This window comes from Lissotriton helveticus, chromosome 5_1 (genome assembly GCF_964261635.1).
Source record: "Lissotriton helveticus chromosome 5_1, aLisHel1.1, whole genome shotgun sequence".
Lineage (NCBI taxonomy): Eukaryota > Metazoa > Chordata > Amphibia > Caudata > Salamandridae > Lissotriton > Lissotriton helveticus.
This window is the reverse complement of record NC_136065.1, coordinates 1696191992-1696212844: the sequence shown is the minus strand read 5'-3', so window position 1 is coordinate 1696212844 and position 20853 is coordinate 1696191992. Positions and strand designations below refer to the sequence as shown.

The 20853-nt window shown below is 44.6% G+C and overlaps 1 protein-coding gene across 1 annotated transcript in view; it reads right to left on the bottom strand.

Moving 5' to 3' along the window:
* The window catches only part of PSME2 (proteasome activator subunit 2), a 184304-nt gene that overhangs the window by 137346 nt on the left and 26105 nt on the right, over positions 1-20853 (bottom strand). The window contains exons 2-3 of the mRNA XM_078644960.1: positions 4215-4247; positions 3898-3960 (exon numbers count right to left, since the gene is read on the bottom strand). Of these exons, the coding sequence (XP_078501086.1) occupies positions 3898-3960; positions 4215-4247 (96 nt within the window). The remainder of the gene's footprint in view (positions 1-3897; positions 3961-4214; positions 4248-20853) is intronic.

Genomic DNA, 20853 nt, shown 5'->3' with positions numbered 1-20853 from the left:
CTGCAAGGGCAGACACGCCGCCCTCGACTAGCACAGACAACGTGGAGCGCTTTCCTCAGGGCAGTGGTGAGTACAGATTTATGGCGCATGTAGCAACATTTTACAATTCACGTATGTGGGTACTGCTTGTTTGTATTTTCAACTGAAAGTCGGGAACACTCCAGCACAGGTCAGCCTCCGAGAGGGGGAAGGCAACGGGACATCTGCTGAAAGCCCGTCTGCCCCATCTGCAGTCCTTGCACCCGTCCACTGCCCTGGTGAGAAGCTGAGTCCGGCAGTCCTTGCACCCGTCCCCCGCCGTGGTGAGATGCGGAGACCGGCAGTCCTTGCACCCGTCCCCCGCTCTGGTGAGATGCAGAGTTCGGCAGTCCTTGCACCCGTCCCCCACTCTGGTGAGATGCGGAGTCCGGCAGTCCTTGCACCAGTCCTACGTCCTGGTGAGATGCGGAGTCCGGCAGTCCTTCCACCTGTCTGCGTTAGAGGTTCCAGGGAGCAGCTTTCACTTAAGAGCATGGCCGAAAACAGGGAACCAATGGGCACACATGCCAACATTTCAGAGGAGGTAAGGGGAAGATAAAAAACAAAAAACAGAATTGTGAGAATGCATCAGTCTACTGACTTCTGTTAAAGCAGAGGCAATTTCTGGCAGGAGACAGTCACAATTAGTCACTTTTCTGCTTTAGAAATCTGGAGTTTCCCGCCTGAATGAGGTCTGTTGACAAATATGGACGGTAAGACTTGGGTAAACATGTCCGAGCTTTTGTTTCTTTTACCATGAACCCAGTGTTTTAAGTGGGCCGGGTCCTGCTGGTACTCAGCACCGGCAGATCTAAAAAGCAGCTGCTGAGACGAGTTCCTATCGGGCTCTCCGTTTTTGCCCTCACCCTCGGGGTGAAAAAAAGAAATGTTAACTCTGCAGCAGTGCCGCCCTTCAATGTGTATGATGTACCGTCAAAGAGACTCGCTGTGGTTCGCTCACAGTCTCATCATTTCAAAACTGAAGCATGTTCAATGTTCTATACAACGAAGACAAAGTTATTTCTTATTTATCTTACACAACTTACAATCAATGACAAAGCCAATAGTCCTGGCTTGTTGTAGGTGTAATGTTACTTATTGCATTCTATATCTGGAGGCAATGACGGAAGCAGCAAAATACCAGCGGGGAGGAAATGGGGGGGCTCTATGCGCGTATATTTTTAAGCCACGCCCCTATTTGCATCTGTCCCAGTTGTTTCATTCCATGTAAAGCTCTGCTGGCTCCCCCAGATGCGCCTCTAATTCAGATATTTCCGGTGAAGTACACTGCTCTCCTCATTCAGGAAGCGCTGTAGTGTCACATGCAAGAGCATGAGGGGGGTTTGGAAGGAATCTGAAATAGTAGGGACTGCTGTCTTTAGTAACTGAAAAGGAATGTTATTTTTGGTGTCCCTTTTTGCGGTAGTCAGACTACAACAAACACTGGGCCTCTCTTTCCGTTAAGTCTTTGCTGCTGCTGTGAAATGCTGTTTTCAGCCCCTTAGAGCTCTGACACTACTTCCTGCCAGAGCCTCTGATTGGTCAGTTTTGTTGTAGAACATTATGCTCTTGTCCTAAATGTGAACACTCAGGGAGTTTGAAATTAACTCTTTCCCCCAGCCTAGCAGACGGAACATGTATGTGTCCGTGTGTGCATATGTGTCTCTGTGTGTGCGTGCCTGGGCTTGTGTGCGCATCTGTGTATGTGTGCATGCCTGGGTGTGGTTGTCTGTGCATGTGAATGCATCTCTGTGTGTGCACATCTGTGTATGTGTGCGTGCCTATGTGTGTGTGCCTGTGTATGTGTGTGCCTGTGTATGTGTGTGCCTGTGTATGTGTGTGCCTGTGTATGTGTGCGCCTGTGTATGTGTGTGCCTGTGTATGTGCATGACTGGGCGTGTGTGTGCATCTGCATGTGTGTGCGTACCTGGGCATATGTGCACATCTGTGTGTGTGGGGGTGCGTGCATGGTTGTGTGTGTGTGTGCATCTGCGTGTTTGTGCGTTCCTGGGCGTATGTGAGAATCTGTGTGTGTGTGTGTGTGCGTGCCTGGGTGTGCGCACATCTGTGTATGTGTGTGCGCCTGTGTATGTGTGCGCCTGTGTATGCCTGGGCGTGTGCGCGCATCTGTGTGTGTGCGCCTGTGTGTGTTTGCCTGTGTGTTTGTGTATGTGTAGGTGTGTGTGTGTGCGCATCCGTGTGTGTGTGTGTGTTTGCCTGTGTATTGGAAAGCATTTGTGTGTGTACGTGCCTGTGTGCATGGGTGTGTGCGCGTGCGTGTCCAGGGCAATGCAATCTGTCCCTTCTGTCAAGATTAACATACACATGAATGTTATGTTGTACCACATGTGCCGTTGTCTGAATGAAGTGACTGCTGATGTGGCCCGGCCTCGCCTCCACACGGGGCTCTGATCAGGTCTTTCCCGCCAGCCTGAAGTCTGCTTTCAGTCAGGCGGAGCTCAGTGTCCTGGTCCCTGCGAGGGGCGAGCCTGAGCTCTGACATTTTTGTTATTTCGACACATGACATGTTCCCCTGCTCAGAAATGTGAGCGCACACGTGTTTCGAGTTAACTCCTAGATAGACGGGAACGCAGACCCGGGCGTCCTTCGGGCCGGGCCTGAGCTCAGGGGCGTTGAATATGTGCGGGGTTATCGAGGAGTCTCCCCATCTCATGTAAAATGAGTAAAGCGGGGTGCAGTAGTGTTGGGGTGCAGAGAGAGTGGAGGACGAATAGAAGAACTTTGCGTTAGAAGTTTTAGGTAATTCACAGAAATATTCCTTTGTCTAACCACAAAATCTCCCGCGCTGATCGCTGCTTTGTTTGAGGATTGGGTATTCCCTCCATGATCACGCCCATCGTTGCCAGATCTCTGATTTATTCTTATCAAGTAGAGCTGCTTCCCTACCCCCTCGGTTTTGTGTGAGCCTCTGTTCCCTTCTTGTGATCCAGTTTTGTGTGTGTGTGTGTGGGTGCAAATGCAATAGGTGTCGCATTTGCTAGAGATTAGGCTATTGGATTTGTAAATGACAATGCCATTTATTTAGGTTTTCAAAGCCAACACATAAAAAAAATGTTGTCATTTACAATGCCAATAGCTTTAACTTTTCCAAAGGCGAAACCGTTGCATTGTAAATGCTTGTTATAAACTGGTGCCAGATTTTCAGTTACTTCTTTACTTGTTTTGGTACTATTAAAAAGCTTTTTTCCTTTGTGCAGGCCCTTCTGCTCAGAGCCACTGCTACCCAGGGCTGATAAAGGGTTTACTAAAGGAAACCTTCTGGCCCGAAAAGGGTTGGTAGGTGTATTATAAGGTGAGGTCACACAAGCACACCATATACTACACCCCATTTCCTCACATTCACTATAAACACATTAGACCTTACAAATTTGAGAACTCACAATTATGTAACAATGTGAATTAAATACACAGAGCCCTTATTAGTTGAGATCATGATCAAAGTGAATTAAGAACTACCACCCAAAATACTCTGAGGATAATTACATGGATTTAAACTGATATTCTGTGGAACGTTAGGAATTACCACACAGGTTCATTGTTAAACATTCCAAGTCACAACCAGTGCCGCTAACTACCTTTTATTGGTAGGAGCCAACACTTTGCTTGGTGTCATCCAATATAATTCATGCTCTCCTTATAAACATGTGACAGCCACTTCACACCAATCTGGTAGTCAACTCATCATTGGCCCCAAATGCAATGCTAGGTCGCAGTATAATCCCAATGCCACCACTCAGGGGATCCCTCTGTTTAGGTTCCCTTTGTGCTTCTTAAAGGGAGAACGCGAGAGAGAAAAGAAAGAAAAGAGAAAAAAGGAAAGAAAGGACAGAAAAAGACTTAACCTAGAACAAGGATTACCTTCAGGAGCAGGTTGAGTTCCTTGAGTTTCAATGGTAAAAACACGGAGATAAATTCCTCTGCCTAGAGAAATTGCAATACAGAGAGTTAATTTCTGAAAAGTAAGGTAGACACTACCATCCGCAGAAGAACTAGGGTTAATCAGAGAGAGACAGACGGTATATATATAGTCCAAGCTTGAGAATATGGGCAAGGAGACACAGGGTACAGGTAGAGACTGTGAGTGTGGGCAAAGAAAGACATAGGGTACAGACATACCCAGCCGTGGGCAGGGATATTCGACAGCAGTTTTCCTAATCTTTCTGAAGTACATTTACCTCCTTGAAAAGAGCATCCCGGAAAGCGTCCACCTACAAGAAAAAGTAAGAAGTTATTACATAGGGTACATATATCTTGGAAAGATATTCCTTCTAATCAAATCACCTTATCAGTTTAACATTTCTGAGTGGTGTTATGTTTCATAGACTTTGGAATTAGGTTCTTCTATCCTGGTTATAGAATGCACATGATTTTTGTGGATAACGTCCTGATGGTAAGGTAGGATGTTTTCTTTCCTCGTGGTACAGTGGGCTGTACTCTTATGATTACATGGTGGGATGTTGTCTACTGGTGGTCTAGAAGGGTGTTCAACTTTATTAATACAGTATGGATTGCCCTATCCTAGCTGTAGAGTGAAGGTGTGCCGTTATCTATAAATATAGTGAGAGTGTTCCATCCCCACGATATAGTTGGAATGTTTTGCAGTTGGTTACATAATGGTATTCATCTTTCCAGATATTAAAGCAGGGAATTATCTGCTGATGGGACAGTGTAGTATATTGTGTACTGCTGACAGAGTAGGATTCCCTATCTCTTGGTGCTAGAGTTGGGTGCTCTCTCATGGTGGTGGTTTCTCTACATTTTATGCCAGGAAGTTCTCTTCAGGCAGTATAGCGAAAAGTTTTCTCTTGGTGGTAGAGTACATGGTCTACCCTGGTGGAACAGCAGGGTTTTGCTACTGCTACTATAATGGGATTTTCTTCCAATCGCAAAGTGAGGGTTTCTCCCCCACAGCAGAAATGAGTACCCTTATGGTGACAAAACAGCAGTGGGATCTCCCTAGTGGGGAGGGGGGGGGGGGGGGGGGGATTGGTACTTCTTCGCTTGGGGTTTAACAAGGAGAACGGTTTCTCACTTACTGGCTTAGCAAGGGTGGGTGGCTATTTCTTGGCAATGTGGAATGGGGTTGTTCTCGCCGGTGGGATAGTGCAGGGTTGTCGTGGTGGAGTGTTACTCTGCAGACTATCCCCCTGCTGTACTAATAGCAGGGTTTGCTCAGGGGTCATTGCGGGGTGTAAGGAGGGGGAGGCTCACCTGGCGGTCTAGCAGTGGCATTCTCACCTCGAGGCAAGGGTTTTTCCCCTAGAGGTTCACCAAAAGCTGGTCAGTTCTCCCCATGAAGGTTTATTGAGGGATTTCCCTAGGTGGTGTGAACATGGGGATTCTTTCCTAGTTGTAAAGCAGCAGTCCTCTCCTGAAGTGTGGTATTCTCCCTCCAGATACTACCCGTTTCCCTGGCCCAGCCAATGTGATGCTGTGGTGTTGGCGGCTGGTTTATAGCCATACTAACTATGACGAAAACATGCAGAGGCCATCATATTGACACGGACATGAGGCGAGATAAATTAAGATAGGCGGACATAAAAAAGTACAGAAGAACGCCTTATTGTCAAGTGGTCCCGTGTTACTCACTTCAGTCACACTCCTAGCTTCACCTCACTTTGCATCCCAGGGTTTCATTAGTCACACTAGAAGAATGGACAGAAAACTCACAGCATCCAGAGTGCTATTGGCTGCAGAGCAAGAACTGACAAGCATCTGCAATGCAATAGGTCTTGCATTTACGAGAGTTTGAGCTTTTGGCATTGCAAATGATAATAGTTTAAATTCTCGCAAATGCGAGACCTATTCCATTGCAAATATATTTTTCTTTACCAGCGCCCCATGCTGCGCTTTAACGTTAATAGAGGCCAAGCTCATTTTTTTTAGACAAGTTGATAAAACATTTTTCTGTATAAGTGCCCCATGCCGCAGTTTCACTTTAATAGCGACCGCGGATCTTTCTTTAGACGCGGCTAATCTAAAGAAAAGGACATGGCCTCTATTAACGTGAGAGCACGGGATGGAGTGCTGGTCTACAACAACAAAATGGAGAATAAATAGTAAAAAAAAAAAAACAACTTTAAAAAACAATATGCGCCCGCTTTCGGCACCGCAAATAAACCAAAGGTGCGTCTGCCACTGCGACGTGCCGTGCTATAAAAAAAACGTTGGGAGAGAGCGTGTCTTGCCTGTAACAGCAGGCAGGTGAAAACAATTTAATAAAATAGTGCTCGGAGGCTGTAATTAATGCCTACTGAGTACAACACACGTAAGAGGGACAGTCCTTATGGAAGGTTACAAGAAGATGGAAACACAACTGAAGGAGAGGGGAAAGGTATGACACGGTACGTCCCTTCATTCAGTGCACATAACACAAAAGTATTAGTACGGTGGCACTTATCTAGAAATGATAAGCCGTGTATTTGATGCTACACCATTTTTGGCTTGTTACATGTATATAAACTCAAAGGATTTTCAACCTTAGATTAACGTCTGCGAAAAGTCATCCTTATTGGAAGCGGGAACCTCACACACTTTTTAGTGTCATGCTTCATCATAGGAGTCCTCTCCCCACCCTGGTAGGACAGTGCCATCAAAGTAACTCAACCTCCTCGAAGACTGACTAGACAGGAGGGAGTTCTTACATAAATCTTACTAGACAACACCGACAAAGTTGGGTGGCTTTCTAGAGTGCAATGGCTCACACCCATCCACTACCTGCCAACATGTTTCTGCCCATTGGTAAATAGCCTAAAAGGTCTGGGGCATTCGTAAGGGCATGTGGATCCCTAGTGGAGCGATATTTCTAAACAATCTAACCGTTAGACTAATTTAGCTAGTCAGGAAGACTACCTAATTAGGCCCTTTCTGTCTGTCCTACCTGTTCGTTGGTTGTTGGGAACTTGAAAACCAAATTTTTAGGAGATACCAGCATCATGGTCACAGAGAGGGGACATTTGTAGTAGCACATTTTTCAAAAGGAGCACCCATCTGTGCTACCTCCTCCATGCCCGCTAGTAGCACAGATGGGTCTTCTTTTTACTGTCTTCTTGCAGTCTCCAATGACTTTAAGGGCACAGCTGGGTATGGTATCCTGCTTAACAGGTAGTTACCTGATAAGGTCATGGAATGTCAGGGTTAGGAAGGTTTCCGGGAAAGCAGTTGAACAAGACAGACTGGGCAAACCATTTAACTACATGTGCTCCTGGTGGTTCCATTGTAGAGAACAGGAAAACCACACTTGGCCTTTTAATTTTACCATTTTTTTTTCTTTTCGTGGATGATGTTCTACTGACCTCTAGGCCTTACGAGCCCATATCTGAAACTATTCAAAGAGGCTATTTCTAATATGGTGCTAGCCCCCTAAAACTTTTTTATCCTGGGAGATTTTAACTTGTGGATGGAGGTGGACTTATCACTCCCATTCAAGGAACTGCAAGGCTCCTGCAAAGCCTTGGCAGTAGGGCTATGTACTGCGGCAACTAGTACATGGCCTCTACTCACCTAGGCGATCACACCCGGGATCTTATTTTTTCTCCTGAGGGGATAATACCAATGGAGGTCATCATACCCTTATGTTGGACCAACCACTTGTTAGTAACCTATCACATCAATTCAAAGGAAATAAACATCCCAAATATCGATGAAGCCAGAATAAGAAAAGGAAGAGTCTAAGAAACTAAATAGGCAAATACAAAATGGATTTTCAATCGTTCCACTGTGTTTAATTCCAGGAAAACAGTAGATGTCAATTATGAAGCATTAGAAGAGAGAATCTTGGAAACATTAGATAAACAAAAACCCTTTAAAATTTTGAAAACTCGACATAGGGCCTCAGCCCCCTGGTATAGTGCATCATTAAAAACATTAAAGCAAGCCTGTAAGAAACGAGAAAGACAGTGGCGCTGATGGAGCAAGGATTCGCATATTACGCGACTTGCTTGGATTCATGAACCTCGAATAACTTATAACAATATAATTCAACCTGTTTGTCTTACTAATTTTCCTTTATTCTGACATTTGGGGTGTCCTAGAGACGCTTGCGTATGTGTTTACTAACTCAATAACGTTTGTATCTAAAATGGCCGCTGCTTGGCGGGTTTTCTTTCTGCGCATGCGTTAGTCACACTCACGTGACGTGACGTACTTGCAGTTCTGGTGGGAACCTTTTGCGCTTGCGCACTGGCTTTTAAGATGGCTGCCTATGCTCTCACATGGTGAAGCTTGCACTGATGCTTGCATGTCATTGTCTGTTGCACTAAAACCTTAATGCCCTAGTATATTTTAAGTAAAGGGGTATAGAGTAGCTATTCATGGTATACAGTGTATTCATTTATTTTCTGTGTTTTAATTTGTTTTCGCTTACTTTTCATGTACCGCGATATTGAGGGTCTGATGGGACACTCGAGAATCCATATTGAAATGCTGTTCTGCTCATGACAGTCTTCTGCCGGTGGCATTGACCGTGTGCCAATTGAAGGTCCCTGCCAAGACATGCCTGGGAAGATGCACCTTCACTCAGCCGGAGAAGCTGAAATGTACTACATTAGCAACAAATGTATATCTTCCATTGTATTCTGTAGAATAGGTCATGGGAACCCCAAATTCAATAGGCGGTCCCAGAATACGTAAAACCCGGCTAGTAAAAGTCAAATGTGATTGGTGTGTTGACCTATCCTACTTGGGGACCAATCGAAATTGGGGATTCTGACACTTGCAACATTTGGGGGTTGGTACACTGACCCGAAAACAGTATAACTAGCCTAGGGTTAGCTAGAGAAATTGTCCGACTTGTCCGAATAGCTGACCTGTCACTGACCCAACGCACTCAATAGGTGACTGATACAGAGGGCTGCGGAGCACTCTGTCCGAAATATCCATAGACTCAAGAGGTTTTACTAAACCTTAAGTGCTGGCGGAGCACTTTGCTGGGGAGTTCGATAACCCAATCGGGGTTCTGGCCGATAGCTGCAGAGAGGGTGGAGCGCAGGCGTTGCTTCCAAACTGCGGGTGCTGGTCGTGCCTTGGTGGTCCTGTCCTGTCCTGGGGTGTCCATTCTGCACCTGCTGTCCCATTGATGACTGTCTTTCCTTGGGGTTTTTCCTGTCCTTGACTGATCCGTGGCCAGGGTTGGTCGTCACATAGTGCTGAAACTCTATACTGCACCTTCTATTTTTCTGTCTTTTGCTTTAATAAAGACATACCTTTGCATATGTGGATTTTCCATGCTTTTCGCAAGGCTACTGAATTGAAAAGCTTATACATTATTGTTGTTTCCTAGCATGTTCCTATGTTACACTTCCTATTATGCACATTTCTCCTGATGTGGTTTATAATTTTCTCCTGTTTCCTAACTGAATTGGTGTTTATAGCATTATAGAGTGTTCCATTCTTACCTTCCCCATAGTTGTGTAGTGTTCCAGAGTCTCACAATAGGGACTAAAGCTCTTCTCCCTATCCGTATATTAGGGTAAATTTTCCATAGCGACTTTTTAGAGTGTCCTTAAATATTTCCCGTAATTTAGTCACTTTCCTTAAGTCTAAACTCTGAAAACTTACTGACTAGCATGTTTCTTGTCCATACTTTCCCGTAAACCTTATAAATGATCAGCTTAATTTACTTCTTGTATGGATATGTGCTTTTCGTTATCTTGATTATTGATTGCCTTTTGGTTGTAAACCTGATGATTTCCGAATCTGAACTTTGGATAAAATCTTTAAAACTTCCCAGTAGTCTGTGGTCATTTAATGAAAGTATAAAAGAGTATATGTTGGTATTTTGTTTTGCATCTTTCTCCACAGCTAGCTCCCTGATCCATTGTGGTCGTTAGGTACCCGTAACGGTGGAATGGTAAGTCGGGTACAGTAGAGATAATAGGAAGGAACCAGGGTTACTGGTAGTAGAGTTTAAGGTCACCTGATTAACGTATATTATGGAATTATTGGTTATGGGCCCGATACGTTTATGGTGAAATTGTTGGCCGGGTGACCTGTGCGCGCTCTATCAGTAATTTTCTGGTAGCAGAGGAAATGGTTAGGGACTAATTAAAGTAAGATAGGACTAGTTAAGGTAGCTAGGTAGGTCGGATGCTGCTAAATAGAGATTTTGCTGCTAAAATTGTGAACATATTGTTGATAATAATTTGATCGATCACGTGAAATGTTTTTTTTGCTTTGAATATTATGAAATGTTTCAAATTGTTTTTCTTACTATTGTATTGATAAATGTATTAACCCACTCGTTAGTAATTGTTTAATGTTTGTCTGGAATCCCCGGGGAATTGAATAGCGGGTGGTAAGAAGAATCCACGCCGTGGTGAGGTCACTTACTAGAGGAAAAATTAGTGCAGGTTAGGCAGAACTGGAAACGCTAATTAGGGTTTCTGAATATATGTTTGAATAAATGATAGTGTCATATAGCTACTATATATCTTTATAATGCGTTAAGTTAGCATAGGCACATTACATGTTTAAACGCCATTTTTCCTTTCGCTGCTTCTGCACACGACACTTAATTGTTGATTTAGCTTTCAACCTAGTAGTTCGTTGTGATTTACATGAGAATAATATGTTATTACTCTGATATCAGCTTTGCTCAATAAACTATGTCTGTACAGGGAGTGCTGAAGCTTCAGGAACAACAAGATACTGAATTGTTATGAGGTCTGATCTTCGCGCCTTTTTAGACATAACATAAGTGCAGCTTCTGCCAACTTTGGTTTTTAGGCGGGTTTTATATTGCTTTGCTTGAGGCACACACAACACACTTGATGCTGTTCGCATGCAGAGAGAGCTGGTGAATGCTGATGTGATCTCTTCATTCTAGGATCCTGAGGTATGGGCCCGCCCTAATTCAAACCCAAAGGGACCTTCTTAGCTATTAATATAATATGTGTGTTAGGGAGGGTGAGAAATAAGTGTTGTTAACTCTTATTGATTACAGCATGTTAACATGCTGTCACCATTTGCTTTCTATGGACTAGTAACTATGCTGATAACTTTGCTTTCGATAATATGTTTCCTAGTATTATCTAAGATACTGCGCCTGAGAAGACGGCATTAGTAAATAAATATTTCAAATGTGCACGTTTCCTCATTTACTCCACGTTCTGGTTTGAAATGATTGTATAACGAAAGAGTGCTCATGTGTTCCACGTAACCGGAGGTATTGTAAGCTCATGTTCTGGTTTGTCTAAACATTGGGAGTTTGTTATGACCAATGAGACACTGTAGCTAGCTCGGTAAGGGGTTTGTTGGATACTAAGGTGAGTTTTGGGTCACCCTAATTCGCTGAGGTTCCAATCATCTGTGCACAGTTCTGTGGGAGAACAGAAACCCTGCTACATGGCGCCCATACGTTGGTGGACTTATATCATGACACTCGAGTAGTATATCGTTCAAACCTTAACCCCTTCACTGTCATTTCCGGAAAACGGTGGTGTCGGTGAAACCTACCTATTTTTTGAAATAGGTCTTTTCAAGCTTGATTCTATCTAAAACGGTTTCTTTTGAATTACTACCCAGTTGTGCTACAAAGTTTCCTTTGTTTTTTCTGTTATTACAGTGCAATCATGGCGCAGGCTGTGGTCATCCCGCAGCATAGTTGCATTGCGGTGCGCAACCATTTACAGGCTTACCAAGTCCCGTTAGACGGCTTGGCTGTGATTTTGGTGGTGTGTGCAGATCCGGCGTACCCTTTCGAACTGTTTTATTCGTGGGTAACGTTTCCGGAAGTGGACGCTAATTCTAAGGTGTTCCACACATACACACCCTCACCTGTACCGGCTGAATATACACCGTACAGGGCACTGGAAATACCTATTGATCATTGGCAGCATCGCGTTTGGTTTGATGGCGCCCTTCCCCACTCTTTATCCGCTGCGAGGTTAGGTCCATTGTCCATTCCAGGCACAAATTGGCCTGCGTTGGGTGGATTCACCCCGCACCCGAATCACGGCGCTTGTCCCCTTGTGGATATTCGCAGACTGCATGTTGTCTCGATTGCCGTGATTCGTGCATTAGTGCAATACATTGGTCGTCATCTCCCGGGAGGTCCCCCGGGGGGTCCGGCCGTTCAGGCGGAACATGGCGGTTTAAGACTTAATCCGGTTATGGTCAATTCAGTTTTTGGTAAGCGTCCCGATGATAAAGATGATTTCCCTTTCTGGCTTGCCGAGAAATTTGACCAACTGGAGGCTGTGTTTCCGAATTCTACTCCTGCTGATAAACATAGAATGTTGACGATTACTTAGCCTAAAGATTTAACTCCTGAACTCGTTGACTGTGAAAGTTGGGGAAAAACTTTTGTGCCCGTTTATACGAGGTGTTTCGGCACCCCGTCTATGTCCGTACTGCCTACGATCGTTAAACGTGTTCAGGATGATCACGGACCGGAAGCAGCGGTTGAATTGGGCATGCGCCTGTGTGGTTCTTTTGAGATTGTTAGCGATCTCATTCTCTCCAATATAAAGGGAGATGCGGTGAACTTTCAGGTGTCGAATGCTTTGGCTGCTCTGCCCGATGCCGAAAAACCCCGACAGTTAGCGAAGATTGTTGTGGCCGCTTATAAAACTATAGGTCGCACAAGTAAAGGTCTGAAATATTTTCCTGTCAAGGAGAAAAAACAACCACAGGGACAGTGCAACAGCAGATGTCCAGCCCAAGTCCAATAAACAGAATTGGCCTAAAAAACAGAAACAGGGGAAGCAGCAACAGCAAACTCAGGATTCATATCCTGCGCCGCAAGTTCCTGCGCCAACTGAAAGAGTATATGATTTGCGCGATCGCGCGATGATTAAATCATCTGATAGATTTCAGGTTTCTGAACAACGCTCTCCTCGTTCCTTTCAGGACTCATCGGCCCCGAAGACCGGTGGAGGAGGCGGTAGGGGACATGGGGTGGCCAACAAGGACGTGGCCAGTCCCGCCAGACAGACGGCGCGGCGGAGCAGGAGGATTCTACGCCTAAAAGACCGCAGTTTGCGAAAAAGAAAGTCGCGGCCTTAACAGCGCATCGATATGCCACAGATAGTGAGAACGCGGCTTCGGAATCTGACGTGGGCTCTGACCTTGCTGGACAGCGTGGCGGAGATTACCATAGTGAGAGAGGCGCTGCGTCCACTACTGAGGGTGACAGCGACTGATGTCTACGTTGTAATAGAAACAGCCGATACGAGACTTGCTCCCCCTGAAAGACTTTATGAAATTGTCTTGTTAATTGAAGGTGACATACAGCGTACCGTCAAAGGGGTATTTTGGGAAAATCTGTCTTCTACGTATGATATTTTGCTTTCGGAGGCTGACTGGCCCCCACCTTTTGTGCTCGCGGCGCCGCGAGGGGAGGAGGTGATCCTCCCCAGTTTCGCGAACACTGTCTCGAAAGAGCATGCGCAGCATTTTGCAGAAGAGTGGGCTCGGGCTCTCACACCGGCTCTGTACCGTAACCAATGTGGTTGGGACAAATTATCCCCATGCCACGAAATTCCGTTGCGGTCCCAGCCGCAGCCTCAACCTCAATATCCCATTCGTCGTGAAGCAAAGGCTTCCGTCGCGGAAATCCTTGAACAATTGGAATATCAGGGAGTTATTGAAACGTGTGTGTCACCGATGAATAATTCTCTTTTTACTGTGACCAAGCCGGACGGATCATATCGTTTGGTATTGGATTACCGGCATTTGAACTCGCATTGCCGTAACTGTGCAGTACAGAATACTCACGGCTCTGCCCTAGTGGATAGTCTAGTGCGTAAGCGTTTTAAAACAACGCTTGACATATCCAATGGTTTCTATGCCCACAGATTGGACAGCTTTAGCTCTCAATGGACTAGTTTTACATGCGCTGGGGCCCAAAAACAATTCCGGCGTCTCCCAATGGGCTATAAGAATAGTCCTGGTATATTTACCGCACGCATAGTCTCTATTTTGGAGGCACTCGACACGGATGCTTGTTCGTATGTGGAGGACATCTATCTCACAGACGACGATATTTGGGAGCATCTGTGTTGTGTAAATTCTATTATTTGTAACTTTGCAGACATGAGTTACAAATTTAACTTTGCAAAATCGCACATTGCTGAGCACACAGTGTTGTTTCTGGGCTATGAGCTCAACAATGAAGGTAGAGGTTTGGCTCCTCACTTCTTGGAGAAATGCGCACAGTTGCGCGCTCCTACAACACTGAAAAAATTACAGTCTTTACTGGGCTTTTTGAATTTCGGGAAGACATACATTCCGGAATATGCCCAGCGTATCAAGCCTTTGTATGCTTTGATACAACCAACTTTTTCCAAATCATGCTGGCTGCCTGAGCATTCAGCCATCTTGCAGTCCTTGCAGGCTGATCGGCTCGCTTCTAAGTTCTTACTGACTCGTGATAACTATACCAACCTGGTGATAAGAATTATACCGGGGACAGTGGGTTTCACGTACCTCACTTTTAATGAAGGAGACACAGTACCTATTGCTTACAAGTCACACTTGTACACTTCGGCTGAGATGCGGTTTCCCACTGTGGAAAAGGTTTTAACAGCTGTGCAGATGGCTATTCTTAAAGAACGGGCTCTGTCACAGGGGAAACGCATGTTGGTTGTTACACCCTGTCCTCATTTGGAGGCAGTCATGAAAGCCAGTGTACCAAATTCAAAAGCTTTGCACCCTCGGTGGATTCAGTGGGCTGCGTCCTTGACGTCCACGGATGTCACGTTTATTTTTGACGCCTCATTGCGGTCGCAAGAGTACTTGCAGTATGAGTTTGTTCATCCTGCTCCTCTAGCTATGCGACCTTTGGAGGACTTCCATTGTATCATTTACACTGATGGTTCGGCGCAGGTTGCGCATGGCTCTAAACATGCCTACATTTCCGCATGCGCCATTGTGGTCGGTGCTATGTTGAACGATGAGTTCATCTCCAGGGAAGTGCACACGTTGCCACTGGGAGATTGCACCGCACAATTGGCAGAGCTTCGTGCTCTCTTACTAGCGTTGGAGTACGCAGATCCTAGTGTTACTACTCTTATTGTGAGTGATTCTTTCTACTGTGTCCAGTCTTACAATGAAAACTTGTTCTTTTGGATTCAGAATGAATTTCCTGATTCCAAGGGTAGCACAATAAAACATAAGATGATCTGGGTTCGAGTGGCGGAGCTTAAGGCTACGTTGCCGCTCGTTTTTGTTATTCATACTCTTGGCCACCAGCGTGTTGGAGTCCACGCTGTCGGTAACTCGCTTGCTGATGAAGCAGCAAAATCAGCAGTGTCTACAAAGTAAGATTGATAGTGCTATCTTGGCGGCAGTTGCTGCCACTGAGAAGGGAGGTAAACATCCTACGGGGTTCCCTTCGAAGTACACGTACCACTTAAGTCCCGAAAAGGTTCCTTTTGTGAAAATTCCTGAGGTTGGGGAACGTTTGATTCCCAACTCGGATCGCAGGGCTGACTTGATTACAGCGGCTCATGAAGGTGTGGAGTCTGCGCATGCGGGCGTCTCGGCCACTGTAACTCAATTACAACAACGTTTCTGGTGGCGGAGACTGTACAAACAGACGCGTGATTATGTCCTTCTTTGTGACATATGTCAGCAGAGTAAACCTTCAACTGCTGCGCGTCCGCCACAGACTCAGTTGTACATTTCTAATAAACCGCTAGGTTGTGTTTATTTAGATCACTGCGGTCCTTTTTCATCTGATACTGCGTATAAGTACATCTTAGTTGCAGTTGATTCATGCACACGCTTTGTGTGGGTCTGGCCCCATCGCAGCGCTGATTCACGGACTGTCATTAGAGATTTGCGCATCTTTGTAGGGATTTTTGCCTGTGGTACCTTCCATTCGGATCAGGGTCCGGCTTTCGCCTCTAAGTCGTATAAGGATGCCATGAATTCGATGGGGGTCCAAGTCAAGTTTTCGTCTCCCTACAGACCTGAGGGTAACAGTGTAGTGGAGCGAATGAACCGTGATTTAAAGCAATCTTTGACAGCTCGAGTTATAGGCACTGGCAGAAACTGGCTAGCCCACCTCTATGGCGTGCAGCGTGCTCTTAATAATCTCCCTAGAAGGTCTCTGGGTGGGCGGACCCCATACGAAATGCTCTTTGGCATCAAGATGTTCGTCCCTGACCTTGACGGTCTAGACTGCGTGGCTCGCGCCACAACCTTTGACGTAGATGAACATTGTACTGTTTTACAGAATCTACAAAAGACCAGAGACAGTCTTGCAAAGGAACATTTGCCCTCCACGTCGGATGTTGCATTGCAGATCCCGGTAGTCGGCTGGCTACCCCAAGTTGGAGAACTGGTTCGAGAGAAGATCGACAACAAGAAAGAATTTGGTCCTTCCTATCGAGCTCCGGTTCCAGTCCTTGGAGTGAAGGGCACAAGAACAGTCATTTTACCACCACTTCCTGGTCGTAAGGAAAACAGGTTTATCTCAAATGACAATGTCAAGATACACAGAGTGGCCGATTCTTCTTAGCATGACACCGGCTGTTTCCTGTCCTTCCATTGTGAGAAATTCAGTTTTGCCCACTGCTTCTAATCATGAAACTGAAGTGGCAATCGCGTTGCCTGCTATTTCCAGTCCTTTATTAAGTACCTTGCCCGGTACAGACCTTGCTGAAATAGACTATACTTACCCCACTGACTTGTCCATGCCTGACCTGCAAGCCCGTTTGGCCACAGAATCCAGATTTTCATTTGACACTGTTTCCAATGCTTCGAAGAAACCCTCACGTTTTGCAGTTTATGCCAGCTTGTTTAAAAAACATTTTTTAATTCCGCCATGGACATATATTTGGCTGGTGCTTTTTTCAATTTACCTTTTTATGTCAATATGGTTTGTGTTTTATTTTTTCCGTCTTATGAATGGACACTATGTCGAAGAAAGAACATGCATTCGACATCTGAATGGAACTTTGGCCCCCCCCTTTCCTCATCGCATTCTGCACACAGATTGAAAAGAGACTTGACATTTATTAACATCACTGCTTGGCCTGTCCTTGATGGGATAGTGTGGGATGCCGTTAGGTTTCAAATTCATGGCCCTACCGAGGTTGTTAATGTCCCCAATGTGCTTAGGGTTAACATGGGGGATGTTGTGAAACAAAACATTCATTCTGATGATTGGGATGTTCAGGCCGTAGAGTCTATGTTTTATGATTTGAAATACTATGCTGCCTTTGATGCTGAGGATTTGTACTTAGAATCTGCTAATTATGATGATTTGTTTTGCTTTCAACATTTTGGCAATCACTTCTTACATAAAACAGCATCAAGAAGGAATACTGTAAATTATACACAATGGGAGCATTGCCCAGCTCCTAAACAAGGCAGTTCGAGTACTTATTTAAAAAAGTACACTTATTTTACTGACTTCAATCAGTCTAATCCCGAGTCCTTTTATTTTAAAATGACACAGAAGCCTATGTCCAAGGTTAGACTTACCGATACCAAATTGTTGTATTCAAAGTTCTTTCTTGATCAGCTGGCTATTGGCGGCTATGAATTATGGAAAGAAACTATTGACTTAAAATCTGTTTGGGGTTCTAAGAGTTGGCAGGTACAAGGCACTGAGGCTTTGCACCGTGCTTGTCTCATCCCAAATCAAATGTTGTTTTTGAATTCCTCTATTTCACAAACGACGTGCTTTGGATTGGCTACTTCTAAAAAATTTAATTCTCCAACCATCCCAGAGTTAGAAGAATATTCTGGCTGGAGTAATTATACTCAGTTTTCTATTAGGGACTTGGAATCCCTATTGCTGAATTCGTCCTTTAACATATCCAGTATGGATCCAAAAGGTTGGGTAATGTGGCACAGAAGTGCGGAATCATGCCAGCACCGTTTTCTGGGTTTATCTGATGGCTTTACACAGGTTAGACCTGATCCACGTTTTGAAACTGAGCATTCTGTCACGACTTACTCTGTGGGCAAATTGTGTCAGAATTGGCTGAAACATTCCACATTTTCTGCAGTTAAATTACATCTTGCAAAGCTGAATGATGATATCGATTTGAATGACTTCATAAAGGGCCCGGCTAGTGGTAGATCAAAAAGATGGATATATGCTGTTTACAATGAAATCTGGAAGACATCACAGATTGAGGCTGCGACACGCCTTAGAGCTATAGATCAAGCCAATCTAGAAAAGGTGCTTGCTGTGGTAGATAATAGTATTAACATGCTTTCTTCCCGCATTTACACTTTAGATAATATTGTGTCTTCTGTAGTGGATATTGTGCATGATGAAGTGTCTGTGTTGTACCATGGTCAGAATCAATTACGTTCTATCATGCAATTTGCATGAACCCTTCAAACGTTGAAAACTGGCAAGGTGCCATGGAGCTACATGAATGTTTCTTCTCTCTTTGCCCCCTTTAATTTGACTGACAAGCAGCGCTTGCTTTCCATGCGAGATGCTTCATTTTCTATGTTACATATTGAGAGATTGGAGTCCTTGCCTTTTTCGGTGGCAGAGGCCAACGATGCAACGTGGCTTATCCACGGTTTAATAACTTTGCCTTTTGCACTGTATAAGTTTACAAATTGTATGCGATATGTTGCCATAGGTCGCTATGAGCCCTTAGTGCATTTCTCCATGAAGTCTGGTCCCTTCCTTTCACTTATAGATGTTTGAAAGACGGACAGGAAGTTTATCTGAATGGGGAGGAGTGTACAGAAACACCAGACCATTCGCTAATGTGTAGGCATATACAATTGCACGGTTCCTGTAACCAAGACCGGCCGAACTTGGCCTGTGTTTTAAAAGGGACTCCAGTTCCTGCAATCACCCCGACTTTTACCTTACTAGGGAGCGGAAGTTATTTACTTTTAAATAATGAAGATTGTTGCGGGTTAATTAAAGGTGTAGCTTATGTGGTAACTGTAACTGAGCGTGTCGTTTGCTGCAGAAATGTCCTGTACCCACCCACACATGAAAATAGGGAGGTTTCCATTTGGCCACGCATCCCAACCTTGAAAGCAGAATTCAGCGGCATGAGCAGAATAAGGGCGCTATTGTCCCAGAAAGAAGTGGCCTTGAGTTCGGCTAGGGAAACTTTCGTTCTTCACATAGCTAATACACGGACGGAAGTTCAGGCCCTTTTAAATACTGATTTACCGTTGCATTTCAGCGAGATGGTACATTCTATCTTCAACGCGTCCTCCACAAATGGGCTGGCGCATTTTTTAAAATCTGTTAGCAGTGGTCTTGTAACTTCATTTGAAAAAATCTTTGGAGTCATCCCTGCTTTCTTCCATTCCATTTTTTCGAGTTTATTTGGTGGATTCCCGGTTATCCTGGCACTAGCGGCAGCCGTTCTAGTGGTTGCTTGCTTCCTTAAATATGGATGCCCCACGTGTGGAAGGAGCAGCCCAGCCCCTCCTAGCGCTGTTTCGGGACCGAATGCTTGAATATTATGGCACGCTGCCGCTTGCGATTTTTAAGCACGGCATATGGATTATCGTTTCGATGTTCCTACTTCGCCTGTGTCCAGCCTGTATTTCACTGCCTAAGCTGTGACTTCGATTGGGCCATGGATTTGTGTCTCTGCGGACCGGTTTCTCCTGAAGTCGACTTTAATCAGCTGATGAGTCCCATCGTTACTCACGAGTTGGTTTGTAATGGCGACAGGATTAGGGCCTTAGCAGCGATGCATGGACTAATGGGTCCTTGGAACGTTCTTACAGCAGCGCAGGATTTCTTGTCAATGAGCTTTCTTGAAAACCCTCCGAGTTGTCCTCTGATGGTAATAGAGGCTCCAGTGTTGGGAGAACACGTTTGCTCTTCTCCTCTTTTGAATTGGATGGCTGAACTGTTTTCGGATGAAGACGGTGATTTCCTGTTGGAGGCTGTAGCTGCATATTTTGCATATTCGGTCTTGCCTTGAAAAGGCTTCCTGGTTTATGATGATGCCCCATATTTTTTTTTGCATTTTTCTCCTCCCAGTCCTATTGGCTTGAGTGCTTGTGACATTTTTTATATTTTGATTTGATTACTGCAGTTTTTTATACTTATAAGGTTGTTCATGGTTGTTGAACTCTGCTTTCATGAAGTTGCCCTTATCTTATCTTATCTTATCTTATCCGTCCTCGGATCATGGGGGGGGGTGTCATATAGCTACTATATATCTTTATAATGCGTTAAGTTAGCATAGGCACATTACATGTTTAAACGCCATTTTTCCTTTTGCTGCTTCTGCACACGACACTTAATTGTTGATTTAGCTTTCAACCTAGTAGTTCGTTGTGGTTTACATGAGAATAATATGTTATTACTCTGATATCAGCTTTGCTCAATAAACTATGTCTGTACAGGGAGTGCTGAAGCTTCAGGAACAACAAGATACTGAATTGTTATGAGGTCTGATCTTCGCGCCTTCTTAGACATAACATAAGTGCAGCTTCTGCCAACTTTGGTTTTTATGCGGGTTTTATATTGCTTTGCTTGAGGCACACACAACACACTTGATGCTGTTCGCATGCAGAGAGAGCTGGTGAATGCTGATGTGATCTCTTCATTCTAGGATCCTGAGGTATGGGCCCGCCCTAATTCAAACCCAAAGAGACCTTCTTAGCTATTAATATAATGTGTGTGTTAGGGAGGGTGAGAAATAAGTGTTGTTAACTCTTATTCATTACAGCATGTTAACATGCTGTCACCATTTGCTTTCTATTGACTAGTAACTATGCTGATAACTTTGCTTTTGATAATATGTTTCCTAGTATTATCTAAGAGACTGCGCCTGAGAAGACGGCATTAGTAAATAAATATTTCAAATGTGCACGTTTCCTCATTTACTCCACGTTCTGGTTTGAAATGATTGT